Genomic DNA, 17,752 nt, shown 5'->3' with positions numbered 1-17,752 from the left:
CGGCCTTTTATATTAACTAATTTTTATATGCGCATTGTGTGACTAATGTAATACATAATTATATTAATGACATGTAAATTTATATAGGATAAGTTTATTATAGTTGACATTAAAATTAATGTTTAATTTACATTTTTAACAAAATAATTATCTAAATTAATTTTAATTCGTATTTAAAATTAATATTTTTCAAGTTTTCTTATTTGTAATATTTTATACTCACTTTGAATGCTATATGTATATAGGGGTAACTGTGGAGATATTTACGAAAAATAATATAGTAGAGAATAGCATAGGAAAATAATTAAAAAATAATAAAATCAAAATAATACCAACTATTCATTTTAAAAAAAAATTATTGAACCAACATTTTTTTTGTTCATGTTATACAAATAACTTTATTGGTTCTTATTAGATTAGTAGATAAATAATGTTTTAAAACATTAATTTTATTAAATCAAAATAAGGGTGGTTTGGTTCATGTAGTTAGACACATGAAATGGAAATGAAAGTCATACACATTGTTTGGTATATAATGTTTTAAAATACATGTATAAGATTTTTTAAGGGACATGTATAAGATTTGATTACTCATATAATTACAAAACTCGTTACCTAATTTAAACCATGTACCATTCCATTCAGCCTTATTCTCCTCATTTCATCGCCTACCACTCGTCTCTTCTTACTTCATCGACTTCCTCACTACATTGCATACGCACTTCATCACTATGCTTAAAATAATTGCCTTGAGTTTTTTTTTTTTTTAGTTTTTTTTTACCTTTATTATGATTATAGAGTCATACATAAGTATATAGCCAAACATAAATTTTGATAATTATCTATTCATTATAGTTCCACCCCATATAGTACTGTAAAATACTTTCACAAAAACTCATTTAAATTACAAAGTATTTGATTCACATTCTGATTTCGATTTTCATGTTCAAACCAAACACACCCTAAGTAATATGATCGAGTAAATCATATAAAATAAGATCGTATAAATGTATAATATTTTTTAGATTTAATAATATTCGTTAAAAGGCAAACAAATATTTACTGAAATAATATCAAATCACACTAGCTTTGACCTTGTTCTTTTATTATTGTTATTTATTATTTATTACTTATTACTTATTAACTGATGATATAAATTCATAATCATTGTTTAAAAGTGTGCATTAAATAAACATAGTTATGTGTAATTGTTAATAATTATTACACAATAAATAATGAGTAAATACCAGCGGACATCCTCCAACTTTGATGGCACTGTCACTTTTAGTCCTCAACTTTTAAATCAACCATTCATAGTCCTTTTACTTTTTGTTTTTAGCCATTTATGATCCTTCCGTTAAACTTGGCCATCTAATGCCGTTTTTTAAAAGATAATTGAGTCCTTTCATAATTAATTCTAAAGGGGAAAATCATTGTTTGACTATTATGATGATGAAATTAAACATAGTAATTAATAAATTAATTATGAAAGGACTCAATTACCCTTTAGAAAAGGGCATTATATGACCAATTTTAACGAAAGGACCATAGATGGCTAAAAACAAAAAGTAAAAGGACTAGAAGTGATTGATTTAAAAATTAAGGACTAAAAGTGGCAGTGCCACCAAAGTCAGAGGACGTTTGCTGGTATTTACTCATAAATAAATATTTTGTACGAAATACTTGACTGTAAGAGTATTTAATATTAGTAATAATCAAAATTAAAATATTTTGGTAGGATAATTATGTTTCAACTTTCACCTACTAAGCTCGTCCTTTCATAAAAGACAACAAGGTTATAGGGAAGCGAGGCTATGTACTGAATAAAAGGTTGAACGTGCTAATTGTGTACAGTAAAAAATGTGCTTTCAAATTGAAGTGTCGTAGATGCAGGGGGACAAATGTCATCCGGAGGTGAGATAAATCATCGTCAGCTCGAGCTTTGTCATTGGCAGGCCAAAGGGATTAGGTTCTGTTGGATAAGCTCCTCTGGAGCATGAAAAGCATGGACCTCTTTTATGCCAGCCAAAGTGGAGCTTTCATTTTCTACTCCTGGATTGGAGAAACCTCATAGTGGTGTCTCTCCACCTGTTTATTTGGTTCTCTTTATTTAATTCAAATAACATAATATCATAATTTTTTCAAATTGATACATACAATAATACAGATCTGGTTTATATATACATCAAGAATAAAAAAAAAAAATGATCTAACTTAATTCCTTATTTTACTTTGTTGACCTTCTTTAAATATACAAAATAAAGCTTATATCACTAACCATATTTTAGTAAATCCATGTCATATTCGCCAGCCTATGATTCCCATAATTTTTTTTTTTTTTTGTTCTGGTTCCTCTTTTTTTTTTTTTTTTCTTCTCTTTTTTGGGATTAATTAGTTAACACCACGTGCTCTGAATTGTCAATAGTAAACAGAAACGTGAATTGTGATTTCTGAATCGGATGCCTCTCTATATTATATAAACTGTAGTTGATGACAAGCTAAGTTGGAGGTACATAGGATCTGGCCAGTGCGAAGGTTTACAAAATTAATAATATTATTTTGACAACCATTCTCCATTAATACATAGTACTCCTAATAATATTATTTTGACAACCATTCTCCATTAATATATAGTACTTCGTATATTTTAATGAGTTGATGACCAAACAAGCTTTTGAAAAACATTTTTTTTGAATGCTACTGGCTCTATTATAATGTAGTATCTGTTCATATACTTTCTCAACCTACTGAAACACAAAGAACTAATAACGTCTCCACTGAGGTTCGAACTCACAATCTTCCAAATGGAGCTTTTTGAAAAACATTTATTTACACCTTTAACGTAAAAATAAAAAATTTACATAAATATCTGTATTTATTTCAAAAATGCAATTTACATGGTTAGGATGTATTATCATTTAATATGTTGAATTCATATTCAAGTGTAGACTAGGGTTGATAGGATGGTTTTTATTTAATTTGTTTGCTTATGTAATTTTATTATATTAAAAAAATTAATTTGACATGAACGATAATTTTTATTATCATCCTAGATTTTGGACGAGGATGAAGGTCACGTTTATGGTTCGTCTTTATCCATGGTTGTCATCGTCCATATAGGAGTACCAAGGTATTTGTCTAAAATAGTCAAGATAATTGTCTTTGACTCAATCAATCTTGGCTTGTTTTACCACTATTAGTTGTTTGACTTGGTTAGAAAGTCAATATGAGTGTTTGATTAATTAGCTTTTTGTAACAACTTATTACTTCAAAACGCTACAATTCAAAAAACTGCTCAAAGCAGTTTTTTTTGATCAATTTTTTGATAAAGTTATTTTGCATGTAATCAGCTATCAACTAACAACTAATACCCTAAAAATATATTTATACAATCAGCTATCAATTAGTCAAGTCTATTAACCAATTAGCTAACAGCTATTTACCAAACATCCCAATTAACTAGCTAGATCTAGATGAAGGTCTTGGTGGTTGCCCATAACAATTATATTTTATTTAACATAAGTCAACAAAAAATTTTTCACGACAATCGCAATTCATACTTTGAGATTCTATTTGATCGTTTCTCATATTTTAATTATTTAATTAGATAAAATCATATTGAGATTTATTTATTAAAATCATGTATTAACTTTTCTTTTTCCTATTTTTGATACAAAACATTGAAACATAGGATCTGTCCAGTGCAAAGGTTTACAAAATTAATAATATTATTTTGACAACCATTCTCCATTAATATATAGTACTCCTAATAATATTATTTTGACAACTATTCTCCATTAATATATAGTACTCCGTATATTTTAATGAGTTGATGACCAAACAAATTTTTGAAAAACATTTATTTACACCTTTAACGTAAAAATAAAAAGTTTACATAAATATCTGTATTTATTTCAAAAATGCAATTTACATGGTTAGGATGTCATTTAATATGTTGAATTCATATTCAAGTGTAGACTAGGGTTGATAGGATGGTTTTTATTTAATTTGTTTGCTTATGTAATTTTATTATATTAAAAAAATTAATTTGACATGAACGAGAATTTTTATTATCATCCTAGATTTTGGACGAGGATGAAGGTCACGTTTATGGTTCGTTTTTATCCATGGTTGTCATCGTCCATATAGGAGTACCAATGTATTTGTCTAAAATAGTCAAGATAATTGTCTTTGACTCAGTCAATCTTGGCTTGTTTTACCACTATTAGTTGTTTGGCTTGGTTAGAAAGTCAATATGAGTGTTTGATTAATTAGCTTTTGTAACAACTTATTATTTCAAAACGCTACAATTCAAAAAACTGCTCAAAGCAGTTTTTTTTGATCAATTTTTTAATAAAGTTATTTTGCATGTAATCAGCTATCAACTAACAACTAATACCCTAAAAATATCTTTCTACAATCAGTTAATGCTATCAATTAGTCAAATCTACTAACCAATAAGCTAACAGCTATTTACCAAACATCCCAATTAACTAGCTAGATCTAGATGAAGGTCTTGGTGGTTGCCCATAACAATTATATTTTATTTAACATAAGTTAACAAAAAATTTATCACGACAATCACAATTTATACTTTGAGATTCTATTTGATCGTTTCTCATATTTTAATTAGTTAATTATATAATATCATATTGAGATTTATTTATTAAAATCATGTATTAACTTTTCTTTTTCCTATTTTTGATACAAAACATTGAAACAATCACTTTCAAACGGGTTGATGTATGGAAAACTCTATAATTGTTATGTGAATGTACAATCCCTATGAAACTCTCATTATAATTTTAGCAAACAAATGACCATAATGAAGTAAATAAACATAAGTTTTTCATATATATATTTTTTTGAAAACAAGTTTTTCATATTTAATGACTTTAAATCAAAGAAATTAATAAATAATAATAATTTAATAGTGAGTGAAATTTTAAATATTGTGATTACGAATTCAACCTAACAATTAACAACTATTTTTAATGGAAGATACCAGATAAGACTGCTAGATATTGATGTATTGCAAATGGCCGGAATAATATATAATAAATATTCAATAAATATAAGGTGAAGAATATATGCTTGTTATATGATGTGATTAACTAAACCCACTAGAGGTGGCGTTACATGTAAGTTTTGGTGCAAAACAATTAGAGCGTGCAAATTATCATTTATGATTGGTTAAATTATTTAATATGGATAAAATAATTTAGTTTAATAATTAAATATTAAATTTCTTTTTTTTTAAAAAAAAAAATTTATGGGGAGGGGACATCTCACAACCTAAACCTATTGGTAAATAAACCCTAACCAAGGAATGACCATGCAATCTTCTCAATGATTCTTTGGTTTACGAAAAAAATTTACAATTACAAGAATCAGAGGTACTTATGTTGTCCAAATAATTGCACAAATTATATAATGGATTAGTATTTAGGTACGTTATGTGTTTTCTAGATACATGATCTATCATGTGCATTCAGTTAACATATTATATATATTCAGTTAATATATTATATACTTAATAAGCAAACTAAAGTTACATAATATGTTAATTGCAAGTACATAATACGTTAATTGTAACATGTACATAATCTATTAACTAAATGTATATAATATATTGAATGCATGTACATAATATAGACCATAGTCCATAACGTTCATGGTGGATCCTAGTCCATTATATAAAACATTGTGGTTTCCAAACTAAATGTTCGACCAACTCGCTGGTTGGGCTTATCTCATATTCCATGAGGATTATTTGGAGAAGTGGAAGTTTTTCAAAACCTATAAGCTTTGATCACGTTTGATACAAGAACCGTCTAGAAAATATTTTGTTCTAAGAAATTTATGATAGACATGTGTAATAGCCCTGGATGAGGTGGACATAATGAGAGGGAAGAAAGAAGAAAGCCATGAGAGCAAAAGGGAAGAAGATTAAAGCTGAAATACTATAAAGGAACAAGTTGAGAAAAAAATGACATCATTCGACATGACAGTTGGAGGACGTTAATAAGAAATCAGACGATGTCATTTTGAATTGGCGGTTGACAGCGAATGGGTCCCTGTCTGACGACGTCAGTTTAGCATCCATGATGTTCTATATTTTTGTTTGTATGAGATGACAATTTCGACATGACAGTTGGAGGACGTTAATCAGAGATCAGACGACGTCATTTTGAGTTGGCGGTTGACAACGGTTAGGTCCCTGTCTGACGACGTCATTTTGATATCTGTGATAATTATATATTGAGATGAGATTGTATGTATGAAATGGTTTTTTATGCACGGAGAACTTAATGCAAATTAATTTTTTTTTTCTCTCTGCAACCCTAATCTATCCAATTACCATATTATTCTCGATACTTCTTGTTTTATGTTCTTTTCCCTAGTCCATTACAACATGTAATTCCATTTATTTACAAATGCAAAATAATTTGAGTACTAAAGTATAAAAGATGTATAGGCCAAAGTAAATTCTACACAAGATGCAACAGAATTTTCACTATTTGTTATGACGAATATTGAACCTAAGATTACATTTGATTCATTAAAATATAGAATAAAGTATCACCTAAAACAGTCAAAAGCAATCATTCCATATAAAGAAACAAGTAATATGTAAAGGAATTCGAGTCTTATGAAACATTAGGGGATGTAGCTCAAATGGTAGAGCGCTTGCTTTGCATGCGAGAGGCACGGGGTTCGATCCCCCGCATCTCCAAGTTTCTAAATTTCTTTTCCGTTCTGCGCTTTTGGTTTTGGATTCTGCATCTTTACCGGTTCTGGAAAGTGGAAACTGGAGAATAGACCGTTGAGCCTTTAACCGTCTACCATGTCGCCGCCAGGTGTCTTCCTTATCTCCTCTTCCGCCGTCGCTCCACTCCCGCCAAAACCCCCCAATTCACCACAGCTCGATGTCAAGCTGATCTCCCGCCGCAACGCCGTCGTTTTACTCTCCTTAGTCGCTCCCCTGCTTCCTGCTCTCCACCATCCTTCCCCGGCGTCTGCATTCTCGCTTGGCATCTGTACTGAATTCATCGTTATATTTCATAAATTCTTTTACTTAATTTACATGTTTCCATAGTTCTTTGTTGTTGGGGTTAATTTTCAGCAGGACCAAAACAGTGGCTTAAAGAGCAGAAGAAGAAGTCCGCTAAGTTCCTATTGGCTCCTGTTGATGCCTCTCGCAATAGCCTCCAGGCTGCCTATCTTTTGCTTAGTAAATTACAGATACTTGCTAACTAATGTGCTTTAAGTATACAGACTATATTTGCATTGTTGATGATTCTATTGATTTTGGCAGTGAAAAGTGGACCAGAATTTAGTGAGAAGGATTTGGGTGAAATTCAGAGCTTACTAAAGTCTGCTGCTAGGGATTGCGTCCCTCAAGATAGGAATTCTTTCGTTCAGTTTCAATCCAAAACTGGAGTCGAGGTTTTGATTTTCATTTGGCATTTAGATGTGCTTCACTACATTATCGCTTTGGATTTTTTTTTATTCACATTGTCAACATGGGAGGATATAGGTCATATGATTTTCATCAAATTTGGAATTTAAGCACTCTTAATTTCTTATTATTTGGATACCTCTTAAGAAAGGAGGGGAAGATTGTGACTACATTCTTCACAACATTGTGGCTTACTTTTTGAATACTCAGGTCTGCACGTTTCAGCTGGTCGTGAACAACGCTTCTTCTTTACTTGATGACAAGGATCCCATAAAGTTGGAAGCTGAATCTAAGCTCACTGATGTAATAAGGTAGATTGTGATGAAGATTTATTGTTTATTTCCTAATTCTCAGATTTCGCTTCTCAAACATAGTTCAGATATTTGTTATATTCAGTTGCTTCCCTAACAGTGAATGTGTGCATTTTAGGTTTGCACTATACTAACATAGCCATCTGAGAGAGAGAGAAAAAATAAAAGGGCACGGGGGGGGGGGGGGGGGGGGGGGTGGGTTGAGGTGGGAAGCGAAAAGTGAGATTGTTTCTGTTGACAAAGTCTGAATGAGTTTTCTACTTTTCTGTACCCTCTGAGCACAGATGCTTTGCTTCTCTGAATGGCATGACAAGTGAACTCGATATTCAAGTTGCTTCCAACAGGTATAGATAGTGAGCTTCTGCGACTACCATTTATGTTACTCTTCCTATAATATATGCAATCGTAAAATTGTCGAAGTCTAAACCATGACTCAGTGTAAGATTCCTTTTGCTTTCTCACTTTATTTATTTATTTTGCTACAGACAGAAGATAGCAGATGCACTTATGGATACAGTATCTTCTCTCAACAGCTTTGAGCAGGGTGTCAAGGATTGCCTTGAAACTTGATTACGTAAATTATGAGTAAAGGAAAATAGAAGAAAATTTCCAATATTTGGCAAATGCTTATTGTTTTTAAAATTTGGCGGATGGCATCTATCCTTATAGCTCTGGCAATTGAAGAAAATAACTTAAACTAGGTCCTATCTCCCACTGAAACCTTATTATTTTCCCTATCTGTTTTGATTTCTCTTATTATTATAAACTCTATTATTATTTTCACTTTCTCTGAATTGGAATATTTTCTTTCATGATACATTCTTGTGATTGATTTTCAAATGATTACTCCATATTTTCTTTCCAAAGTACTATGTATGGAGATGATTGGTTACTTATTGTTTGTCATTCCAACTTGAATTTAACTGAATGATTGATCTGCCAATGCCATGACTTCTAGTGAATGGTCTTTAAAGTAACATTGATAAAAGATGTAATTAGTTATAATGTGTGCTCTCTCTGACGGATAGCAGAATGATAAGAATTAGGAGTTACATGCTAGCTATATGGCTGTCTATGGTCTAACTATAAGCTCTTAGTCATCCTGCTTCTAGTGGATGGGCACACATAATCATCTGTTAACTTTCGCACCCTCAAATGGCTGAAAAATTACAGTATTTGTATTATGTGTCTTGTGTAATCTCATGTATGTTGGTTTACTAAACTGCCTGTTATATATTTGTCACATTTACTAATGTAGAACAACCCATCTCAATGTGCAGACTTCTTCTACTAGGCTTTTTCTTATGCTATCCGTGAAACATTGTTTCCAAGATAGATGGAAGTTTTTGCAGCTTTGCTTCATCTTCCATCTCAAACCTATCTTGCACATGCAACATGCTCCTTTTATATCATCAGTGTGCAAAACATAACATGTCACTTTTGCAAGAAGATGCCTAGAACTTCTTTCGATTGATGATCTTGACACCAGGACTGTTATACAACAAATTTCTGAGTTTAAACGAGAACTGGTGCTGCTATGTACTTTTTTTTTTTTTTGAATGCTACTGGCTCTATTACAATGTAGTATCTGTTCATATACTTTCTCAACCTACTGAAACACAAAGAACCAATGTAGTATCTGTTCATATACTTTCTCAACCTACTGAAACACAAAGAACCACGCCTCCACTGAGGCTCAAACTTACAACCTTCCAAATGGAAGTTCAACCCGGGTACCATTAGACCACATAGTCTTGGTTGGTGCTGCTATGTACAAATTTTCAAGTATTCAAGTATTGAAGCTGCCCCTTTGTGCATATAGCATATAAGCAAGTAGCCAGCACCTCTTTCTTGGCCAACTATATTGTTTCTTTGGGGAAAAGGGGACTACTAACATTATAGGTGTAGTACTTGGTAAAAGAATTACGATAAGCTAGTGGCATTATAGTGTTTTTCTAATTACAAATTGTATAGAATTCTTTATTACAATTCTAGGAAACAATGGTGCCTACATCAAAACGCTGCAGGAAAGGAATGATTCAATTGGGTGCTCCAGAAGCCTGAAGCAAGTACAAACGACAGCATGGTGTTCCATCAGCAGGGTTAGTTTGAAGTGATCTTGGCAAGCTGCGCAGCTTGTTGAACAAATTTAGTGGATCATTCAACAACCCAAAATGGGCATCTGGGTCACCAATTTGAGAGAGTTTAACATCAGAAAACCCTAGGGTTGGAAGTAACTGATCAGGCCAATCACTATAGAAATGGTACAGTGAAGTGGACATTGTGGTTGATTGTTTGTTCATGAAGTCTGCTAAGAGTACTGTATGCGTAAAGGCACAGTTATCTGCAATAAGTTTTAGTACTTCCATTGCATGGGAGTGCGAGAGATAGTAGAGGATACCCTCTAGAATCCACACTGTATTCTTCTTTATCTCAAAGCCTGATACTTGAAGCTTTTCCAGCCAGTTGCTTTCTCTGATGTCAGCTGCCACTCTTCTCAATGATTTTGCTGTCATCATTATCTTCTTATGTTCATTTGTTGCCTCTGCTGCAGCCTGTAGAATAGTGGATTTGATTTGCAGGACCTCTGGGAAATCTACCTCAAAGACGTCAATATCTTTTAAGCAACTCAAGCGAAATGCCCTTGCATCCATCCCTACAGGTAAGCACATACATATGGATGAAATTTGTCAATATCTTCTTTACTAGTATGGTTATCGGATAGTGAAAGAATTCTATGTAGGAAAACTTAAGTTTGGATGCTGGACAGCCACTGTCAATTCAGTTTTCATTTCCCTGATTCAGCTGTAGTACAATAAAGTAAATTTAGAATGCATTATCAAGTCTATTTCAACATAAATGGTTTTTGATACAAAATTGTCTACTGGTATGAGCCTCCACACTCCACAGCCACTTATTGATCCATTATTTGAAATGACCAAATGTGTGTGTATGAAGTGTCATAGTAAGTTGCAGATAGGAAAATTTCTGTTACCCAAAATTATGTGAGATAATGTAACTGTTTTTTCCCTATAATTATAGGTTCAAGAGATCACTAACCTGCTCCAAGAAGAACAACTTGTGCTGCTCCACCATCAAAAGAATTGATGGCTGCTTCAAGCTTTCTATCAAACCAGAGAGTTCTAACTGCAATGATTACCCCCGACACTTCACTTGCATTCTTCAAACGATCCTTCAAAATCTTGTCATACAGGCTCTTCAGGTACGTCTCTCCTGCTAGTACCTCTGCTAACGGGTCATGGATCACATGATTCCATAATGCCCTCCCTGCCGCCGTCTGGCATGCAGACCTTCGCAAGTTGTCCCAGTCGTTCTCTATGGCCGCATGGAGTTCACTAACGCTGGCGGTGTATAATGAGTTGGGCAGCCTCAGCTCTGGCCACAGCTCATCAGCTGGCAGGCCATTCTCTTGATCAGACATACTGTGTGATCACTGTGAAATTTAGTTTGGAAGAACAATGAAAGGGAGGGGATGAAGAGATAAGCCATGCAATATATGATTGGAAGGAGTAGAGGGGTTTGTTAGTAGGGGATAAGGAAAGAGAGCCACACACAACCAACGTCTGAGAAAAATAGTTGAATCGTATATCCAGCTCTCTCTTTGGCATTAAAGGAAGGTAATGAAGTAGTCCACGACTACCACCAATCTCATATTCCTGTTCCTATTCTTAACCCCTTTTGTTTGAGTCGTTTTCTTGGGTTGGTCTACCACTAGTTTGTCAATCTCAAGTTCTAGGATAGTAGGATGAGAAAAGAAACATGAGGGGAAATACAACCGAGTTGATCAAACAGTTAACTTGATAACCACAAAGTTTCAAGTTCAACGTCTTATGAAATTAAGTTACATCCTATTGGCCTTTTTAGTTCGACTCTCCATGATAGCTGTCTATTAGTCTTTTTGGTTTGAGCTGGTTTGCTACTTTACTGGCTAAGGTCACGACTCACGAGTTACAGCAAAAATAGAGAAGCAATAGACTTGTTACTTCTTTATAGTCCTTTGTCGAGTAGAGTTATAAGTAGCATTAAAAGCAAAGATGTTGGGGTTTCAATTATTTTGGTATTTGGTAATTGGCTCTACTACAGACCTTTCTATAATCAAACTTTGTCTACTCTCAAAGGGAGTTTAGTTATACATCACACACATACCAATTTTGTAGTGTTAGTCTAAACCAAGGAAAGAATTACTGAAATAACAATCCAAACACATAAATAATGTTTAAGATATATTTCATATCTATGCGGTCGCTTTAACAACTGACAAGTGGCAGAAAACAGCTGGGGGGTGGCACCCACTAAAATATGACCTATTATTCTCCAAAAGGGGAGTGGTTCCCAACGTTTTGTAATTAAACATTTGACGTCCTGCGTCCGCTGCTCTGTCTATCACCAAGTACTCCTATGTTTTATTGGAAGCATGACAAAAAACTATATCCATACACCAAGTACGTGTTAAACATGTAGGTTTCAAGATAGACCCACCCCGGTGGGAAAATAGAAAATGATAAATATACCCTTAAAATGCAAATTTTCTATCGCATGTCATAATTTAATTGATAAAAAATAACAAAAAATGTAGTTCACTGTTTTTCTTTAATAGATTAGAGAAGGTCAGCTAAGTAATGAGTCAAAAATGAAAAAGTAGAAACATGTGTAGTACCTTATCTCTTTAAGATGTGCTGTTTATTAGACATGAATTGAATTGTAATTTCACCGCAATTCTTTGGTCAACCAAATTACAATGTTTGTTTAAAGGGAATTACAATTCCATCATTTTGTTGAATTGCAATTCATGGATACTCTCATATATTGCAATTCAATGGTTGTGGGAAAGGAAAGAATGAATGAAATAACACTACTACCCTTAATTATTATTATTATTATTACATAAAGACATTTTAGTCTTTATAGCACTTCTTTCCTTATTAATTCTAATAAGCCTGGTCCGTCGGTCTGTCCATAAAGGTTTTCTTACACTTTATTGTCTGAGACTTATGGATTAGGCCTGCCCATTAAGAGTGACAAGTAAGCCCATATTAGAGAGGCCCAAAAAGGCTCGGAACTGGCCCGGAATTGCCGCGAATTATAACCGAACCTCGCATATGAAGGAACCGTAATCGCCGGTTCAAGTCTGAAACCGGACCAACCGGGAACATGTCGTTTTACGTGTCACCCTTCGCGTGCGGCCATTGCAAATCGGCAAATCGCCATCAGCATTTCTTCAACGTACATTTGGACCAAATTCATGAACCTAACCATCACTTTCATGTAAGAAACCCACCTCGTAGTTCTGAAATTTCTTTACCCCCCAGTTTCGGATAAGATCATGTACTATTATTGTATAATAATAATGTTAAAACTCCGAAACCAATCTCTTTTACTCTCTTAGCCTGCAGTCCTTTCGCCGTCGCCATCAACATTTCTAAATGCTTAATACAAGCACACAAAATTATGATTTTTTAATTTTTTTTTGTCCAGACCGTTAAATAGACATGTATCAAGAAATTCGTTTTTAGTTTTTCAACAAATGATTAGGAAAATTTCTGATCTTTTTTTTTTTTTTTTTTAATAATTATCTCTGGCATTCTAGTTTTGTATTTTGTTGCTTTGTTATTATCAGATAAGCATGTCTGTTAGAGGGAGATGAAAAATGACAGATTTTGATTGGAAGGAAGATTATAAATTGAAGGGTTGGTGTATTTGATTAGGGCCACAAAATTGGATATTACAAGATCTAAAGCTCCTAGCTTGGAGCTTGAGAACGATTGGAGAGATCACACTTGACACCAAAAAAAAGATATGGATATAAGTTTTTCTAAGTAAAGTTTATATAAATTATATATATACACATATTTATGGGTATAGTTTCACTATAATATATAATTAATAAAAATTTGAGGCCTTTGTCTGTATTGAGCTTTGTTTTCTTTTTGGGCATCTCAGTACTGTTTTGGAGCCCAGAGTGTGGGTGGGTTTGTCTGCTTGCATTGTTTATGCTCCTTGAACTATTTTTCCAGCTCTTGCCAACAACCATGAGTTATAGTTGAGCTCAGTCTCTGGTTTCTTTTAAAGTTTTGATATCTATGAGGTAGAAAATATTTCAACTTTGATTGGCTTTTGGGTAAAATTTGTCATCCAAGGAAAATTTACTGGTGGGTTGTCTTTAGTTTTCCTTCACATCATTGTTATGGCTTTTTCTTATTTTCACTTTTTCATGGATAATATGTTTGTATGTATACACTTGAACAGAGAATTCAAGAATCTACTCAGTAAGTTTTAATCCCTGTTAATACTACAGTTAGGTTATGACCTTATGTGGCCTCATAGTTTCAACTCTTTTCTTTTCTCTTCCTTGTCATTAAAGCCTAGGTCCTACTTGGCAGACTTCATCTGAGATGTCTGACTGTTTAAGTTGTATGAAAAACTTGTCTGGAAGAAGGCTTATTCTTTGCAGTTCTTGCTATTCTTGTTATTTTGTAATTTCCTGAACTATTTATTTCATAATTTTCTGAATAGCAAATGGCATACTGGTTTGGAAGCAGGGCACCTACATGAGTCCAGATTTTCCATGTTTTCAAGTTTTCTCATCTCAGTTGTTGGTGAAGGATTTAAGTCAAGTTGGGTTTAAGCTCCTGAAAGATGGAGAACTCTTGTGAATCACTGAACTATGGAAGACTAGCCGATACATGTCACCAAGACCCTTCTTTCTGTGCCTTCAGCATATCATCACTGTCTTGGTTTGATATAAGAGTTTTCTATATCAGAATCAGCAATTTTGTAGTCAATGGTTCAACCCCTAAGTTTCTCACTGTCGACTATATCCCCCTGAACCTTGATACACTCCTTGAAGTGAATGGTGCCAGATGTTCCACATATTCTGAAGGAACCTCTTGCCTTCTGCGGAGGGACCGGGTGGATAAGAAATCTGAAGTAGCTACATTTGTTAACACAGACAGTATAAGGTTGACAGGAAGCATGAAATTTCAGGTTTTTGATAGAGATGATCTTGTGCTCTCTGGGGTTCTGGATAAGTCCAATAGCAACGGTTTCATTGGGGAGTCAAAGAATAGTATTCAAAGATGGAGCATGAATTGTGAATCAGTGATGAGCACTGGCTCTGGATTCTTGAAAGGAAAACCCATCACGGGTCCTGAATCATTATCACCTATGGTTGAAGTTTACGTTGCTGGATGCTTCTCTGGAACACCAATCATCTTGACCAAGAGTGTGCAGCTTAATCTCAGGAAGAAGCATCACAGCAAGGGGATGTTATACCCAATTCCTGAACACGAAACAACTGGCATACAGAAAGATGTTGCATCTGGAATCGATCTACAGGTATTATTTGCATTTTACTTCGGTTCCATTTACCATATTTGTACTTTGATGTGATGGTTTGATGTTTTTACATTATCATAATGCTAAAGATGCATCATGTAGCGGAATTCTGCTTATAATTACCTATAGTTGAAGTCAGCTTTAATTAACACCTGTCTTGTAGAATTGTTTGTGAGAAGCAACTGCATGCTTACTTTTTATAATTGAAGCTAGTTAAGAAAGTTGTTTTACACACTTTCTTTACTATCGAGTATTATTATTATTATATGAGTTTCAATTATATTGGTATCATAGGAGGTTTAGCATCATCCTGACAATAGATAATATTGAATATTTGAATGGATAGAGTATTCCTTCCCCTGCAGTCTTCATGTCTGCCTTAAAAAATTTCATCCTCCCTGTTGAGTGTAATATATATAAAATATAAATGTACAGTCTCACTATCAATTTGAACTTTTAGTTGAGACAGAACACATCCTTCAAATCTCCCTCAAATTTCTTCTAATGATGATTATTAACTACACCATTAGTTACTTGTGTTCTAAGCCAAAGACCTTGTGGTCAAGCGGCATGAAGTGACTCTCCCAAGTGGGAGGTCATGGGTTCAAGTCTCAGTTGAGGCGGTATTGACTCGTTGGGCTTTAGTAGGTTGAGAAAGTATATATGAACAGATACTACATGTAACAGGGTCAATAGTACTCCCAAAAAAAAAAAAAAAAAAAAAAGGATGACGGAGAATAATTTATTATGTTTTGTACATGTTACAAGATATGTGCTGTGACATAGGAGGCAATTCCAGATGTTGTAGCATCCATCCAGCACACTTTTTCTCCTGTCATAAAATATACTTCGCTGTTACAAAAAGGGCTGTGGGTTTGTTCACAGGATTTTAGAATGCAACAGAGTAATCTTATCCTGGACAATGCCACAGGGAGTGGGCAGTGGGCAGGGGCGGACCCAGCATGGGGGCAGTTGCCCTCCCTTCACCCCACCCTCACCCCATATATAACCCTTGTATATATATATATATATATATATATATATATATATATATATATATATAGTACAAGTTTTAGTATAAGTATAATAAAATAGATAAAAATTAACAAAAGGTTACTAGATCAGGTGGCAAGGCCCGCGTTTTATATTTCTAAGAAGCCAGGGTATCCTCAGCGTGTTTGCAGATTGTTATATTATTTCATGACACTTTTAAATACTTAATATTATTTTTTATAAAGTTTTGATGTGTTTTATTTTTCGTCCACATTCAACAATATTTATGGTTATACTTTTAAGTGTTTTATTTTTTATCAAACTATCTCTTTTGTTTTAATGCGTTTTGCCCCCACTGAAAAGTTTTCTGGGTCCGCCACTGGCAGTGGGCACACGGTGTCTTTTAAGTAATTGTGTGTTTCCCATCAATTTCTCCTTTGGTTTCTTTTGCATTGCCATGTGTTATTCGTGGAAATCATCACTGTAGCAGCTTGATGGGCCCCAACCCTCACTCTTAGGTTTCAGAAATGAATTGGAATCAGCTGAATCTTGGCTTAATTGCAGGTCCTTTCCCACAGATGATAAAATAAGATTCTCTAGTTATGTTCTTGTAGCATTAAAGGTGGATTGAGGCTATTTGTTGTTAATCAATTCTCTCCCCGTAAAAAGTCATACTAATACATAAAGAGGACCCTAACCATCACCAAGCTCAACTTGGGTAACTTGGTTGCACCTAAACCTTCTTGCTTGGAGTTCTTAGTTGTTGCAATTGTTTTGAAACTAAGCCTGTGTTTACTTCAATTCTCCGGTTTTTCTTTCTCTGGTTTTCCATTTTTCGTTCTCTGTTTGCCTTTCTCCAGAAAAAATGGAAAATTTGTCCAGTTAGTAAACGCACTCATCATTTTGCCTTAGCAGATAGCGGAGTATGGAAGCTATTATAAACCCGAAAATGAAAGCATGTACTGGAGACAGATGGAATATTTGGATGGCGAAGATGGAGAACTCTCCTGGTTCAATGCAGGAGTGAGGGTAGGTGTCGGGATTGGGTTTGGCATTTGTGTGGGAATCGGACTGCTAGCCCGCACTTACCAGGCCACTACCCGAAACCTTAGAAGGCGATTTTTATAGTAAAAAAAAAAAATGGTTGCCTGCCTTCAATAATCAATGTTTTTTGAAACTTTAACGAGGGTTGATGCTTGTTCTTGAACAAGTGTGGCCAGCCATCATTCAGTTTCTTGTAAGCTTTTCTCCTTTTCCTCTTTTAAATAATATTTGCCCTTTTATCCTCAAGCCTTACTCTTTATTTTATTTTTACTGTAGTGAGATGGGAACTCTTGAAATTGTCCATATTATTTTACCATGCGACACAAAAAGGTTAATATCACAACAATTGAGGATGGTATTTGTTCATCCACGATAGTCAAAGGTTAAACTGATTATTGCTAACACCTTATTGGTCGAACTCGTCGCATGAAGTCTTCTTAGTACAGATTATTTTTCCTGTGGTTTGTATGCTATTACACATGAATAGAGTTTATCCAATATACACCATTGGGTAACGGCTACAAGTTTTCTTGTCACCAAAAAAAAAAAGTATTGTATTGTGGCACTGTGATCTCACCATGTTCAG

General features: G+C 33.9%; 3 protein-coding genes and 1 non-coding gene across 6 annotated transcripts; 3 read left to right on the top strand and 1 right to left on the bottom strand.

The window, feature by feature from the left end:
* Window positions 1–6,663: 6,663 nt before the first annotated feature.
* TRNAA-UGC lies at window positions 6,664–6,736 on the top strand. Its single transcript has one exon. It is a non-coding gene; the product is annotated as a tRNA-Ala (tRNA).
* On the top strand, window positions 6,726–8,613 carry LOC109149283. The gene is made up of 6 exons (XM_019296970.1): window positions 6,726–7,040; window positions 7,127–7,234; window positions 7,319–7,449; window positions 7,673–7,773; window positions 8,058–8,117; window positions 8,259–8,613. Exons 1-6 carry the CDS (start codon window positions 6,848–6,850, stop codon window positions 8,341–8,343), a joined length of 678 nt encoding a protein of 225 aa, XP_019152515.1. The 5' UTR covers window positions 6,726–6,847; the 3' UTR covers window positions 8,344–8,613.
* Window positions 8,614–9,678: 1,065 nt separating this feature from the next.
* LOC109149279 (putative S-adenosyl-L-methionine-dependent methyltransferase MAV_4444) lies at window positions 9,679–11,727 on the bottom strand. The gene is made up of 2 exons (XM_019296962.1): window positions 10,834–11,727; window positions 9,679–10,429 (listed from the first exon to the last, which is right to left on the bottom strand). Exons 1-2 carry the CDS (start codon window positions 11,213–11,215, stop codon window positions 9,813–9,815), a joined length of 999 nt encoding a protein of 332 aa, XP_019152507.1. The 5' UTR covers window positions 11,216–11,727; the 3' UTR covers window positions 9,679–9,812.
* Window positions 11,728–13,162: 1,435 nt separating this feature from the next.
* LOC109149280 (uncharacterized protein At1g01500-like) lies at window positions 13,163–17,430 on the top strand. 3 transcript variants are annotated; one of them, XM_019296965.1, is made up of 3 exons: window positions 13,163–13,759; window positions 14,308–15,129; window positions 17,038–17,430. In XM_019296965.1, the coding sequence occupies exons 2-3, from the start codon at window positions 14,431–14,433 to the stop codon at window positions 17,248–17,250; spliced, it is 912 nt and encodes a 303-aa protein (XP_019152510.1). In that variant the 5' UTR covers window positions 13,163–13,759; window positions 14,308–14,430; the 3' UTR covers window positions 17,251–17,430. The 3 variants fall into 3 exon arrangements, with proteins under 3 accessions (XP_019152510.1, XP_019152509.1, XP_019152508.1); XM_019296964.1 differs by having other exon boundaries at window positions 13,163–13,943; XM_019296963.1 differs by lacking the exon at window positions 13,163–13,759 and having other exon boundaries at window positions 13,963–15,129.
* The last annotated feature ends 322 nt before the right edge of the window (window positions 17,431–17,752 follow it).

This window comes from Ipomoea nil, unplaced genomic scaffold (assembly GCF_001879475.1).
Source record: "Ipomoea nil cultivar Tokyo-kokei standard unplaced genomic scaffold, Asagao_1.1 scaffold2159, whole genome shotgun sequence".
Taxonomy (NCBI): domain Eukaryota; kingdom Viridiplantae; phylum Streptophyta; class Magnoliopsida; order Solanales; family Convolvulaceae; genus Ipomoea; species Ipomoea nil.
The sequence above is the reverse complement of the archived record's forward strand: the minus strand, read 5'-3'. Positions and strand labels throughout refer to the sequence as shown.